At 50.3% G+C, this 12,909-nt stretch overlaps 5 protein-coding genes across 5 annotated transcripts; 3 read left to right on the top strand and 2 right to left on the bottom strand.

Moving 5' to 3' along the window:
- Positions 1-1,737: 1,737 nt before the first annotated feature.
- Positions 1,738-4,486, top strand: PGRI_019200 (LIM domain-binding protein; the record flags this gene model as incomplete). Its single annotated transcript, XM_040789633.1, has 3 exons — positions 1,738-2,041; positions 2,201-3,372; positions 3,431-4,486. The coding sequence occupies 3 exons, from the start codon at positions 1,738-1,740 to the stop codon at positions 4,484-4,486; spliced, it is 2,532 nt and encodes an 843-aa protein (XP_040646586.1).
- Positions 4,487-5,453: 967 nt separating this feature from the next.
- PGRI_019210 (urease accessory protein UreG) lies at positions 5,454-6,479 on the top strand (the record flags this gene model as incomplete). The annotated part of the gene is made up of 3 exons (XM_040789634.1): positions 5,454-5,629; positions 5,726-5,824; positions 5,939-6,479. The coding sequence occupies 3 exons, from the start codon at positions 5,454-5,456 to the stop codon at positions 6,477-6,479; spliced, it is 816 nt and encodes a 271-aa protein (XP_040646587.1).
- Positions 6,480-6,770: 291 nt separating this feature from the next.
- On the bottom strand, positions 6,771-8,424 carry PGRI_019220 (WDR46/Utp7 family protein; the record flags this gene model as incomplete). The annotated part of the gene is made up of 2 exons (XM_040789635.1): positions 6,771-7,736; positions 7,795-8,424. 2 exons carry the CDS (start codon positions 8,422-8,424, stop codon positions 6,771-6,773), a joined length of 1,596 nt encoding a protein of 531 aa, XP_040646588.1.
- Positions 8,425-8,737: 313 nt separating this feature from the next.
- Positions 8,738-11,216, top strand: PGRI_019230 (small subunit rRNA maturation protein TSR1; the record flags this gene model as incomplete). The annotated part of the gene is made up of 2 exons (XM_040789636.1): positions 8,738-8,846; positions 8,908-11,216. The coding sequence occupies 2 exons, from the start codon at positions 8,738-8,740 to the stop codon at positions 11,214-11,216; spliced, it is 2,418 nt and encodes an 805-aa protein (XP_040646589.1).
- Positions 11,217-11,647: 431 nt separating this feature from the next.
- sec17 (alpha-soluble NSF attachment protein SEC17) lies at positions 11,648-12,820 on the bottom strand (the record flags this gene model as incomplete). The annotated part of the gene is made up of 5 exons (XM_040789637.1): positions 11,648-11,887; positions 11,949-12,123; positions 12,198-12,504; positions 12,582-12,726; positions 12,788-12,820. The coding sequence occupies 5 exons, from the start codon at positions 12,818-12,820 to the stop codon at positions 11,648-11,650; spliced, it is 900 nt and encodes a 299-aa protein (XP_040646590.1).
- Positions 12,821-12,909: the final 89 nt, after the last annotated feature.

Genomic DNA, 12,909 nt, shown 5'->3' on the forward strand with positions numbered 1-12,909 from the left:
TAGTTTTAGCGAGATTTAGCTACATGTTTCATGGATGTAGGTGCAAAGATGGTCCTCTATCAGAGTATCAACCTCAGAAGCCATCTATCTGCATCGGAGTATTACGACCCAAGTATAGCTCTACTATAAGAGTTCATAAAGCATACTTGAGATACGAGTATAAGCTACAGGAGAGAAGGAAGTATTTTTTGAAAAAAAAGGTTTCATTGAAGTATTCCACAAATATATATCCGGACAACACATAATTGTAATGGCGAATTGATCATCAGAAGGAAGGCAACGGAAATCTCTACATGGTTTTGCGCATTCAGAACAGGTCTGTGAGTTTACATCCGAGAATTTTTCGTCACTTGATCAATTCGCCAGTACAACAGGCGATATCCTTTTATGCATGGTGGGTTTGCTTCGATGTGATTCTGTATAGACTGGGAACAATATTAGTGACTTGTTCGAAACAAAACATGGTAATGATGCATTGCAATATAAGAGTTCTCAGACAATATGTACTGGCAAGTAGCAGACCGACCGGGAAGGAAGGTCCGAATTATCTCCGCATTATCGATTTGGAGGGTAAGAAGTAAAGGGTTTTGTCATCCTTGAACGGATAGGAAGTGCAAATGCAAAGGGAAGAATGAGAAAGGATATAAACTCACGTTAAGCACATGGTGTGAGCACCTGATCTATCAGGTTAGTGGCGATATTGAGGCATCGTAAGATACCCGTACTATTGGAATTGGGTCATGCTATCCTCAAAAGTCATGTGCAATCTGCATCAAGAGAGCCCAGGACATTTGAGGAACATAGAACCACCAAAGCCAAACGTAAGAGATCTCAATGAAGACTATTCACAAAAGTCATGTCTCAAAAGATGGCAATCTGCAGTAGATACCAAGTGAGAAGGACTCTTTTGAATAGCCCTCACAAGATCTGTACCATATGGAAGAAGAATGAAAGACAAAGAGGAAGATGAAGAAGAAGAAAAGAAAAAAAAAAGTTGTGAAGAAAAAGGCACAGAATCATCACGTGATATCTACATTAGGAATAGCGTGTTATTTCAATCAGAGCAGGAGAGAACAGAAGGAAAAAAAGCCTCAAAAAGGGTAAAAAAAACAAAATAGATTGAATGGAGCTTATACTTTAAGATCTATACAATTTCCCACTCTTTTTTATTTTATTTCTTCACACTGTTTCTCTCTGGGATCGCGTTGTCGTCTCGGTTAGATCCTCCACCCTACGGACCCGGATCCTCCGTCCCCAGTTCTCTCTCTCCCACCGGGCGATCATCCTTAAATCCTAACTTGGGCGTTCGCAACACCCTTAGCCCCTAATATCAGAGGATCCCTTACTATTTTGTGAGTTGTGCTTCTTTGATATATTCTTAGAGCCCAGCCCCTCCACCTCCCTAGCCCCCCGTCACTTTTAGCCTTTCCCCCCCCAACATCTTCTCCTCTTATCACTCCACACTGACCGCTCAAGTTCTCTCAGAAGGAAAAAACACTCATTGCGCGGGTGAGTGACTTGGCCAGGAGGCCCCCGATCGATACTTCAGCACCTCGCGTCTGCTGAATACCGATCTAAGTCGCTCTCGCTACGTCTTGGCCCATCCCCGAACGCTAAAAGCGGCCTGTTGTCTTTCCACTCCAGTCGCGCTCCACGCCACGTTTCTCCCACCACCCTTTCGCCATCGTGAGCGATCATTTTGAAGTCCCCCATTTGTGGTGACTTCGTCGCTCAGCAATGATGATGACGCAGCCGTTTCCTGCCCACCAAGGCATGCCGCAACATGGGTTTCCCCCCGGCCACCCAATGGCCGCGCAACATCCAAATGGACACCCGGGCGCTGGAATGGTGCAGCAAATGCATCCAGGTGTGTCTGCGCCGGGAGGACCTCAAGTCAGCCAGGCGGGTCCGATGATGGGGGGCATGCCTCCGGGCGCTGGGACAGCTGGTCCTGGTGGCCCCGGCCCAAACGCCCATGCCCTCTCCCATCTGAATCCCGCGCAGGCGCATATGCTTCAGAACCCCCAATTCCAACAAAATTGTTAGTATTCAACCCCCTTGTTACTTGACGCGATGGATTGCGAGTGATGTTATGGAACACGCGATTGGCGCCCTTTGCGGTGACTTATTTCCCCGCTATACCTGTATCTCTTACAGACGTCTTTCTCGATCGCATACTTACATCCTGGTCAATCTATAGTCGCGAACAATCCCCATATATTACACCAGCAACAGCAACAGCAACAATTAATGCGGCAACGCATGATGCTTCAACACCAGCAGCAACAACAGCAACAGCAGCAGCATCAACAGCAGCAACAACAGCAGCATCAACAACAGCAGCAGCAGCAACAACAGCAACAGCAGCATGGTCTACCCGTATCAACACAAGGTCTTAATGCTGCTCAAATAGCCGCAATGCCTAATGGCACACAAGGACTCAATGCTGCTCAAATGGCTGCAATGCAAGCGAACCATGGAATGCGACCCGTCAATATGATACAGCTTCAGCAGCAAATGCCACATGGCCAGCCGCCAAGTATCCAACAGCAACAGCAATTTTTCGCTATTCAGCAGGCTCAGCAGCAGGCCCAACAAGCTCAGCAGGCTCAGCATGCTCAACAGCAGGCAAATAACGGGCAATCAGGCCAGCATACCCCGCAGCGTGCATCGGCACAACCCCCGAATATGCACGAACAGAGTGCCACTCCACAATCGCAGCATGGCGGACCGGGAGGCGGCACACCACAACCCTCTCAGACCTCTCAGCCACCATCCACTCAACCCCCGCAATCACAGGGCCCGCCTCAAGGCCAGGCAACTCCTAACCCCCCATCGCAGCAATTGCCGCAGTCTCAACAGCCAGGCCAACAAGGACAAGTGGGTCCGCAGCCACAACCTCCTCAGGGTGCCCAGGGCCAGCAGCCGGGTCCTCAAAACCCACAGATGACGGCCCAGGAAGCTCAGATGAAAGCACAGCAGCACCAGAATGCTCTTATGATGCATCAGCAGCAACAACAGCAAAGGAAGAACAACGCAATATTGACCATTCATGCCTATGCCGAGCATTTGGGCAACTTCCAACCCCGCAATGAAGCACAGGATCTTCTATATTGGCAGTCGTTTGTCGATCGCTTTTATTCCCCTGTAGGTGTATTGCGGCAGGGTGTTTGGGACAACGCGATTGGGTCTAAACAATTCGAAATTGCGACCCCTGCACTTGCACGTTATTATTTGACCCAATTCACTAGCGGGATTAGTCAAATCCAGATGGTGGTGGAAGGTGCTCGCGAGCGGGAATCCCACAATGGAGGACATTACGTGGAAGCCCCGAGATGTTCATTCATCTATTGGTTCAAGAATGAGTGCCAGGTACATCTCCCATCGCATGATCCTTTTATTTTCAGCTTGTTAATGTTCATCTCTCTAGCTTTTCACCAATGGCACGCTGCGCGCGCATTTCGATATGCACAACAAGCTCGAGATGCTCGACGTCAACGTCGTCAGCCACAATGAGTACATTCCGCGGTCTTTGTTATTGGCTATGGAGGCGGATTCCCAAAAGCAAAGTCCAAAGGTTGCGAAGAACTCAAAACGTGCTCAACCTAAACAAGCACTATCATTAGTACCAGAATCAAACGTGACTGCCAATGGTGTGCCTACCCCAGTGATGGGATTCATGGAAGTGGCTGAAACCATTTCTACAATGCAAATGCTCTTCCAGTTTTCTCAGGCAAATCCGCAGCTATCGCCTCCTGACGCTTTGCGGAATCTGGTCAATACCCTCCAAGCGCAGAATCCTAATCCAGGATTTGTGTCAACTCCCATGCCCATGAACCAGGGCATGAATCCAGCCATGAACCCGGGCATGAATCCGGCTATGAATCCGGCTATGAACCCTAACATGAATCCAAACATGAATCCGGGCATGAATCCAGGCATGAGTCCGGGTATGAATCCAGGCATGAGCCCGAGCATGAACCCAGCCATGCATCCTGGCATGAATCCCGCGATGCACCCAGGCATGAGTCCGGGCATGAATCCGGGTATGAATCCTGGCATGAACCCAGCCATGCACCCAGGCATGAATCCGGGTATGAATCCGGGTATGAACCCAGGCATGCAACCCATGCAAAATGTTCGAGGACATAGCATGGGGGCTCCATCCCAGTTCGCCTCGCCGGCCATGGCTCATCTTGGTCTTCCCGGGCAGCAAGGCTCGCCTCATCTGACTGGTTCAGCACATGCGAGCCCAGCCCAAAGCAATCTCGTCGGTCCCCCCGGGATGCAACCGCCAATGCAGCCATCCCCAGCTGGTGTGAATAACAGTCCAAATGTAGGTGGCAAGCGTCGCCGGGCAAGCACCGTCAAAATGGAGTCCGAGGATGGTGGTGGAGTCGAAGCTAACGGCGCTCCGCAGCAGGGCTCAGCGAAAATAAAGGCTAGCCCTCGGGTGCCGAAGCGACAAAAGGGCGCCGCCGCCTAATCATGTTGGGAGTTTTGGGTTTTCTTCCTCTTGCTTTCATTTTCCTCGCCGTTTCAAGCGGTGCAGAACCGGCGTACGACTGGATACCTGGGCGAGGCATGTCGCGCCCCCTCTTGTTTGTTTACTCATCATCTAGGTCTCTCATCCCATTGAAAGATCTATCTTGCTTTTTTTGGCACATGACGACTCAATTCACAATCGACGGGATTTAATTAGTGCTTGAGGCCCCCATCTTCCTTGGCTTGGAGGTGGCATCAGGCCTCATCGATCCTGCTCAACTCCGACCTAATGTACTCTATCTTCCTTTCAGCGTTTCCTTGGTTGGCTCGGGATCATTGCCTGCCCTTGCATGTTTTCTTTCTCTTTCCCGTTCGGTTTTTCATTTTGATCCTTTTGCCATCCATGTCTGGGATTCTGACATCTTTTTTTTGGACTGGTCTTTGTTTAGGCTTTTGCCCATTTCTGCTTTCTTGGCAGTCTGTTCATTCCTTCTGAACAGAACTATTGATATCCGTGTTTGGCGAATGATATGGCGTTCGGCTCCGTTTCTTTGGGGACTACGTCTGCGTGCATAGGGGTGTTCCATGTTCCAGTTGACATCTCGCCCCCCTCGGGGCTTATCCTCTTTCTGCTGCTTGACGAATCCATAAATACCTGCTTTCCAATCATGCATCGTAGCTTGTACACTTGAACGTATGTTGAAGCGTCAATGGCTACATATGAACGGTTTGGGTTGACATTCTCTTTCCAGACATATTTCACTACATATTTAGCATTATAATCACAAATCTCCAAATATTAGAATTTATAGAGTATGGAAGGCCGAGCGGCGAACTCATCGGCGAATTGATAATAGCATTTGTTATCATATCAGTTCCCCACACTGTCTATCAAGGGATAGAACTGCCCCTCACCTGGACTTTTCTTTCTTTCATATTCACATCTATCTAGGTATCTTAGATTAACAATGGCACACTCTCACTCCCACGACGCTGGCATTGACCACTCCCACGATGACCCCTTCAACGGCCACGGCCACTCACACGATATCCTCGACGGTCCAGGCTCCTACGTCAACCGCGAGATGCCCCTGATCGAAGGCCGAGACTGGAAGGACCGTGCCTTCACTATTGGTATCGGTGGGTATGTATATAACTTCTCATTACATTACAACCTATTCACCCGACGATCCCTTCAAATCACCATAGACGAATAGCTGATAACTAACACCGCGAACAGACCCGTAGGATCAGGCAAGACAGCCCTCATGTTGCAGCTAGCTCGCGCACTTCGAGACGAGTATAATATCGCCGCAGTGACCAACGATATCTTCACAAGGTAGGAAAATACCCTAACCCCACCTACCAACCCCACATCCAAAACAAGACAACTTATACCTGTATGCCGCACACATATCTCCAATGTCATCACTAACCACCCACAAAACAACAGAGAAGACGCAGAATTCCTAACCCGCCACAAAGCCCTCGCACCGTCTCGCATCCGCGCCATCGAAACAGGTGGATGCCCGCACGCCGCCGTGCGCGAAGACATCAGTGCGAACCTGCTCGCTTTGCAGAAGCTGCAGAAGCAGTTCTCGACGGACTTGCTGCTCATCGAGTCTGGGGGTGATAACCTTGCCGCGAACTACTCGCGTGAGCTGGCTGATTTCATCATCTATGTGATTGATGTTGCGGGTGGTGATAAGGTCCCTCGTAAGGGTGGACCAGGAATCACTGGGTCTGATCTGCTTGTTGTGAACAAGATTGATCTTGCCGAGGCTGTTGGGGCTGATCTTAGTGTTATGGAGAGGGATGCGGCGAAGATGAGAGAGGGGGGTCCGACTGTCTTTGCGGTTGTTAAGCATGGGAAGGGAATGGATCATATTGTTAATTTGATTATTAGTGCTTGGAAGGGGAGTGGAGCTTATGATGTTAGTTTGCAGAGGTGGAAGGATGGGGCTGTTAGGGGGTCTGGGAGTGTTGATGAGTAGATGTTTTGATGGTTTGGCATCTCAAGATTTTGGATAGATTTAAGAAAGGAATACGAAATGGAAGAAAGGGTTAGACAAGTCTAATAGTTCAATATATTCAGCTGAAAGATAGTACACACGTTAACTGCTTTTTCCAAATACAAACATATTCCCCGAGAACGCCTGGAATGCAGCTGTCGCCAAATCTCCAATATGTCAAAGCCGCGTGTGGGCTGGGTATCTGGTTTTGGGCAGAGGGGGGTTTGTTCCTCTACTGCTCCACAAGATGTCACACAAAGAAACAAAGTGATCTCATTTGGCGAACCGAGACAGAGCTGGCCCAAGTTCCTGACGTTCCTGCTTGAGCTTGTCCTTTGTGCGAGCAAGATACTCCTTGCGCAAGGTCTCGGCCTTGACACGCTTCTCGTCGATGACGTTCTTTCCACCCTTCTTGCGGAGATACTTGCGCAGGGCACTGTTGCGACCACGGCCGCGGTTCTTGATCTTCTCCATGTGATCCTCGGGCTTGTGATCCGGGTTGCGCTGCTCCTGATACTTCTTGTCGTTGATGGTATCGAGCTTTCCAATGATGTTGGGGTCGAGCGAGATCATATCCGGCTGCAACTTGGTGAGCAGCGAGTGAACCTCTTGCTCCTGGCGCTGTCGAACGTTCTCGTAGGGGTTGGCTTCCAGTGAGTCGAAGTTGGGCTCACCAGCACCGGGAACGATGACACTGGCGAATCCTTGGTCGTGTCCTACGCCAAGAATATCTTCGTATGGGCACCAGCGCACGTTCTCGATGCGCTGTCCGTCTCCACCCCACGCCATGTATGGGCTCTGCACTTTGCCTTGGTCGGCCTGCGCGGCGTCGAAAAGTCCACGCCATACGCTCATTTGTGTGCCCCAGCCGACTGCAGTCAGGCCTCGGTCACTGATAGCCACAGATGCGCCGGGCTGGTAGCATGAGTATGAGTGCACCTCGCGATACATGCGGATATCCCACACATTCATCTTTTGGTCCTGGCCTGTAGAGACCATGTAATGGCCTGTGCGATCCATTGCCAGTGACCGGACAGGTCCCCGGTGCACGAGCGCCTTTACGAGAGGGGTTTGAGAGTTGGGCGACCAAAGTGTCACGGTTCCATTTTGGTGTCCGACATGGAGGATGGCATTCCATGGGTTCTGTGCGAGAGCGGTGGGCTTACCCAACCGTGTAGATAGCTCAGCGACGGTCTGACCGGTTGAGGTATCTGTGTATTTGAGGTGACCGCTCATTTGCTGTGAAAGGGCTAATTAGCGGGGACGTCTATGGAACCGAAGAATCAAGGATACTCACAGCGCTTGCGAGGAGGAAATGGTAAGGAAGGAATTCCAGGAAGAGAGGTTCCAAGTGCTTGCTCAGACAATGGATCTCAGTTCCCTGGTGGTCGTAGATATAAGTGTGCTTCTTCTGCGCCACAGCGAAGTACTGGTTGTTATGCAGCCAGCGGGCATCCCGCACAGTCTCGTTCAACTGTAATTCGCAGCCCAATTTTCCCTCGCGCCAATCCATCGTCGCAACATGTCCCTTCCGTCCCGCCAGCAGCAGGTCGCGTCCGTTCCGAGAATAATCCATGCGGTAGGGGCCCATATCGGGAAGTTTCAATTCGAATCCTTTCTTTGCGGTCTCGATTCCAACGCTCTCCCGAATCTCATCCTGACGAACTTTGTATGTCTTCTCGAGTTCACCTTCGGGTTCGAGGAATCCTTCCGTATGCTCGAGCAAAATCTCTGCATCCTTGGCTTGAAGAATAGCCTCCTTGTGCTTGAATTCCTGCCTCTTAAGATTTGCGCGTAGCTTCTTATCCCGCGCACTCTTCGCATTGACACCTTTGCCTCGTCCGTAGGTTTGCTCGGCTGCTGCGAGTCTCATCTTGGCTTCGTGGTCGCCCTTGGCGACAGCCATGTTCGAGGCTGAGTCGGCCATTTTCTGGCAATTTCTCGAGTTCGTTTGCGAAAAGAACTCAGGAAAATAATAAGGCGGACGAAAAGCGTAGCTTCAAGAAAAAAAGTGTTTTGCCCAAAATTTCGCCAAGATTTGCGCTCACCGCTCGCTTATCCTCCACTGGCGAATTTTGATTTCTTATCGTTGCATCTTTTTTTTTTCTACAGAGGCACATTCGTTTTTTACTATATATTTGCCAGTTATAAATTGCACTGGCTAGATATTTGTCGAGTTACCTCTGACTCGCTTCAATCTGGACTCCCTCCCTTTCCGATTCAAAGGGTCTAACGCCAATATGGCGCCTGCCCAGACGGTGCACCACCACCGCTCCACCACTAAGGTTTCGCACAAGCCCTACAAGAGCAAGCATGCCTCCAAGAGCGCCTTGAAAGATCAGGCCAAAGGTATGATTTTTGAACTCAAAACATGATAAATTATGCAAATTTAACGCTTGTATCATTTTAGGCAAAATCGAAGGAGATGAGCGGGGCGGTCGTAAGACACCCCAGCAACAGCTCAAGACGAAACTCGATCGCCGTAACACCGCCCGCCAAAGACAGGCATTGAAGCACCAGGAAAGATCCCAAGCTACCAGCATCTTCGCCGGCCAGAACGGTGCTCCCCGTCATGTCGCAATCGTCCCCTTGTCCCCCGATGTTGACCCCGCCGCCGCTATTGCTTCTATCAACGAGAGTGTCGATGTTTTGACTAATGTGTCGCCTGATGGACCTACCCGTACCCGCATTGAGCGATTCCGCCAAAGCGTGCAGTACATTCCCGCCAAGTATGACTTGATGAGCGCTCTGGATGTGTGCCGTATGGCCGACTTTGTCATCTTGGTCATGTCGTCTGAAGTGGAGGTTGATGAGGAGGGCGAGATGCTGTTGCGATCGATCCAAGGACAGGGTATCTCGAATGTGTTAGCTGTCGTGCAAGGTCTCGACAAGATCGATCCCCCTAAGAAGCGCCCCCAGGTGGCTAATTCGTTGAAGTCTTTCATTAACCACTTCTTCCCTAATATTGAGAAGGTTATGTCTCTCGACTCTAGACAGGAATCTTCTAATGCCATCCGATCTATCTGCACTGCCACTCCTAAGGGCATTCACTGGCGTGACGATCGCAGCTGGATGTTTGTCGAGGATGTTAAGTGGCCAGAGTCCAACCTGGAAGTGGTTGACGACGTCGTCATCACCGGAGTTGTTCGTGGAAAGGGCCTGAAAGCAGACCGCATCGTTCATCTTCCTGGATGGGGCGATTTCCAGATTGATTCGATCACAGCTGCACCGCTAGCAACCTCAAAGCCCAAGCGTGGTGACGCAATGGCCGTCGACACGAATGAGACCACACAGATCTTGGATACTCCCACTGCGGACCAGGATGATATGGCTACTGTTGCCCCCGAAGAGATTGAAATGGCGGATGATGACATGGTTTCTATGGCTGAGACAGAGAAGAAGGGTGTTCTGCTGGATGACTACCATTATTTCTCGGATGACGACTCGCACATTCCACCAGTACCTAAGAAGTTGCCTAAGGGTACCTCGAATTATCAGTCTGCTTGGTATCTTGACGATGTCTCAGACTCCGGATCTGACATGGATGATGAGGATGAGAACATGCAGATGGATACTGCTGGAGCACCTGAGGATGGTGTGTTCCCAGACCACCATGAGGCCATGACTGAGGGTGCTCCTTCAGAGTACCCACAATCGGAGATGTTCCTCGACCCATCCCCGGAGGACGAGGCCCAGGAATTGGCAGACTACCGTGCCAGCCGCAAGACCGAGGCCGAAGAGGACTTAGAGTTCCCTGATGAAATTGAATTGCACCCCAACACGCTTGCCAGAGAACGCCTGGCCCGATTCCGTGGACTGAAGAACCTCAAGCTTAGCCACTGGGAAACATCCGAGGATCGTCCCTACGAGCCCGAGGATTGGCGCCGACTCCTGCAGTTTGCTGATGTCAGAGGTTCCAAGAACCGCATCATGCGAGAGGCTTTGGTCGGTGGCGTTAACCCTGGTGTCCGCGTGGATATTCACCTTCGTGCAGTTCCTTCCGTTTTGCGCAACGGCCCCAAGCCCCTTTCACTCTTCTCTCTGCTCCGCCACGAGCACAAGCATACTGTGGTCAACGTCAGCATGACCCTCAACTCCAGCTTCGAGAAGCCTCTCAAGGCTAAGGAGCAACTCGTCGTCCAGTGCGGTGCCCGCCGCATGGTCGTCAACCCCATCTTCTCCTCGGCTGATAACACGCCGAACAACGTTCACAAATACGACCGATTCTTGCATCCTGGTCGTAGTGCCATCGCATCCTGGATTGGACCCATGACATGGGGCTCAGTTCCTATCCTCGTCTTCAAACAGAAGCAAGCTGAGGAGGAGGATGGTGACGAACAGATGGATACCGATGCCAAGGATGAGTCGATTGCTCTGGACCAACTCGAGCTTATCGGCACCGGCACTGTTGTCGCACCTGATCAGAAGCGCGTGGTTGCCAAACGTGCCATTCTCACTGGTCACCCCTACAAGATCCACAAGCGCGTCGTTACCATCCGGTACATGTTCTTCAACGCCGAAGATATCCAGTGGTTCAAGGCACTCCAGCTGTGGACCCGTCGTGGCCGCAGTGGATACTTCAAGGAAAGTCTTGGTACACACGGATACTTCAAGGCTACCTTCGATGCCAAGATCAACCCGCAAGACTCTGTGGGTGTCAGTTTGTACAAACGCGTCTTCCCTCGCAAGGCCAAGGCTTTGGATGCGATTGCTGCGTAAGCTGTTGAATTTCAATAGTATGGCGAGGTGGGATGATATGATACCATTTGACTGAACTGATTCCATGATGAGGGCAGCTCTGCTGATTCTGAAGTGAGCATGATGCACCCAAAAAGTACATATAGACCTGAGGCATCTTAAAATGATGAATTACGAATCTTCTGCACTTGCATTCCGTATTTAACAGTAGGATCTGTATGTCCAGAATCAAGGGTTCGTGGATTTGATATTCCCAGGGGGTGACCATTATTATCACCAGCAAGGTTAGACAATATAAATTACTACAACCAATGGATAGTAGCATCGATCTGTTTTCATTTCCAGACCAAAAAACTTTCGACATAAACAAACGAAACAAGAAGCCAAAAACTTGAGAGTCAATATTCTCTAGACATCATGCGCGGGGAATCACCGAAGAAATCAATCGCCATTTAAGAGAAGTCCTCCTCAGCTTCCTCAATGTTATTCTTGATCCGCAGGAAGAGGGTTGTCTTCCACTTGTCCAGCTTGCTCAGCTGGTCAAACTGGCGGAGCTTGTCACCGAAGCCCTCTGGGTCTCCACCTTCAACAGCCTGGGTCAGATCCACAAGTAGCTGGTGCTCCCTTGTAGAAGCAAAGGAAGGATCAAGTTCTCGGTATGATTCCAAAGCACGGTTAGTCTCAACAAGATCCTGAAAGATATGTAATTAATACTGTGTTCTGTTTGAGGATAGTGAGAGATAAACAACATACTTTTGTGGCAAGGTGGCAGATGCCTGCCTTCAGGAGATAATCCTTCACAGACCACTTCATCAGGTTGTTGTTAATAGAGCTCCGGCCAATACGTTCGTAGTTGGTGATGGCCTTGTAGTAGTCACTTTCCAAGGCGGCCAGGTCCGCCACCTTGAGGTAGTGCTTGTTTGCAAGACTGCATATGGAGTGTATGTCAGCCAAGTTGATTCCTCGAATTCACAGATACCAAACAGGTCATGGGGTGCATACGCTTCAGCATTATCACCGTCGAACCAATCAGCAGCCTTCTCGTACGCCTCCAGCGCCTTCTTCATGTCTCCAAGCTCCACCTCATACAGTTCAGCCAGGTATTGCTGCTGTGTTGCTGCGCGGCGCAGGTTTCCTCGTAGTACGTAGTGCTGGATGGCACTGGACAGCACACGAGCAGCATCCTCGGGGTCTGACTTGCGGTAGACCTTGAACGCTTCCTGGAGGTTATTGGCAGCATCGTCGGGTTCATTGAGGTTCTGGGTTTGGATGGAGGCAGCTTTCTCAAAAGCCTGACCGGCCTCCTTGTCTATTCAAGAATACAGATCAATAATCAGGCTTAACTATGGCAATGCAACGGATTTGTTGGGCCGCGGGGTAGCTCACTCATTTTCTGTACTCGGAACGCATTTGCAGCCTGGGTATACAGATCTGCGGCGCTCTCATACTTCTCTGATCGTCCTCCAAACCAAGCGAAGCCGCCGCTAGCACCGGACAGCGCTTTGTCGGCCTGGTTAACAAAAAGAGGGGTCTGGTTAGCTATGTGGACTATCGTCATTGCCTATGCAAATAAGGCGGGGAAGTATGCATACTTTTTGGAGCAGGACACGGGGATCTTGAGACATGTTGAGTGGATGTATCTGTTTTCACTGCAATAGGCAGTAGTCCGCAGATATTCGATGTGAAGTTGGAGTGTTGTGGCCAAACGGGGTTG

This window comes from Penicillium griseofulvum (assembly GCF_001561935.1).
Source record: "Penicillium griseofulvum strain PG3 chromosome Unknown contig_80, whole genome shotgun sequence".
Lineage (NCBI taxonomy): Eukaryota > Fungi > Ascomycota > Eurotiomycetes > Eurotiales > Aspergillaceae > Penicillium > Penicillium griseofulvum.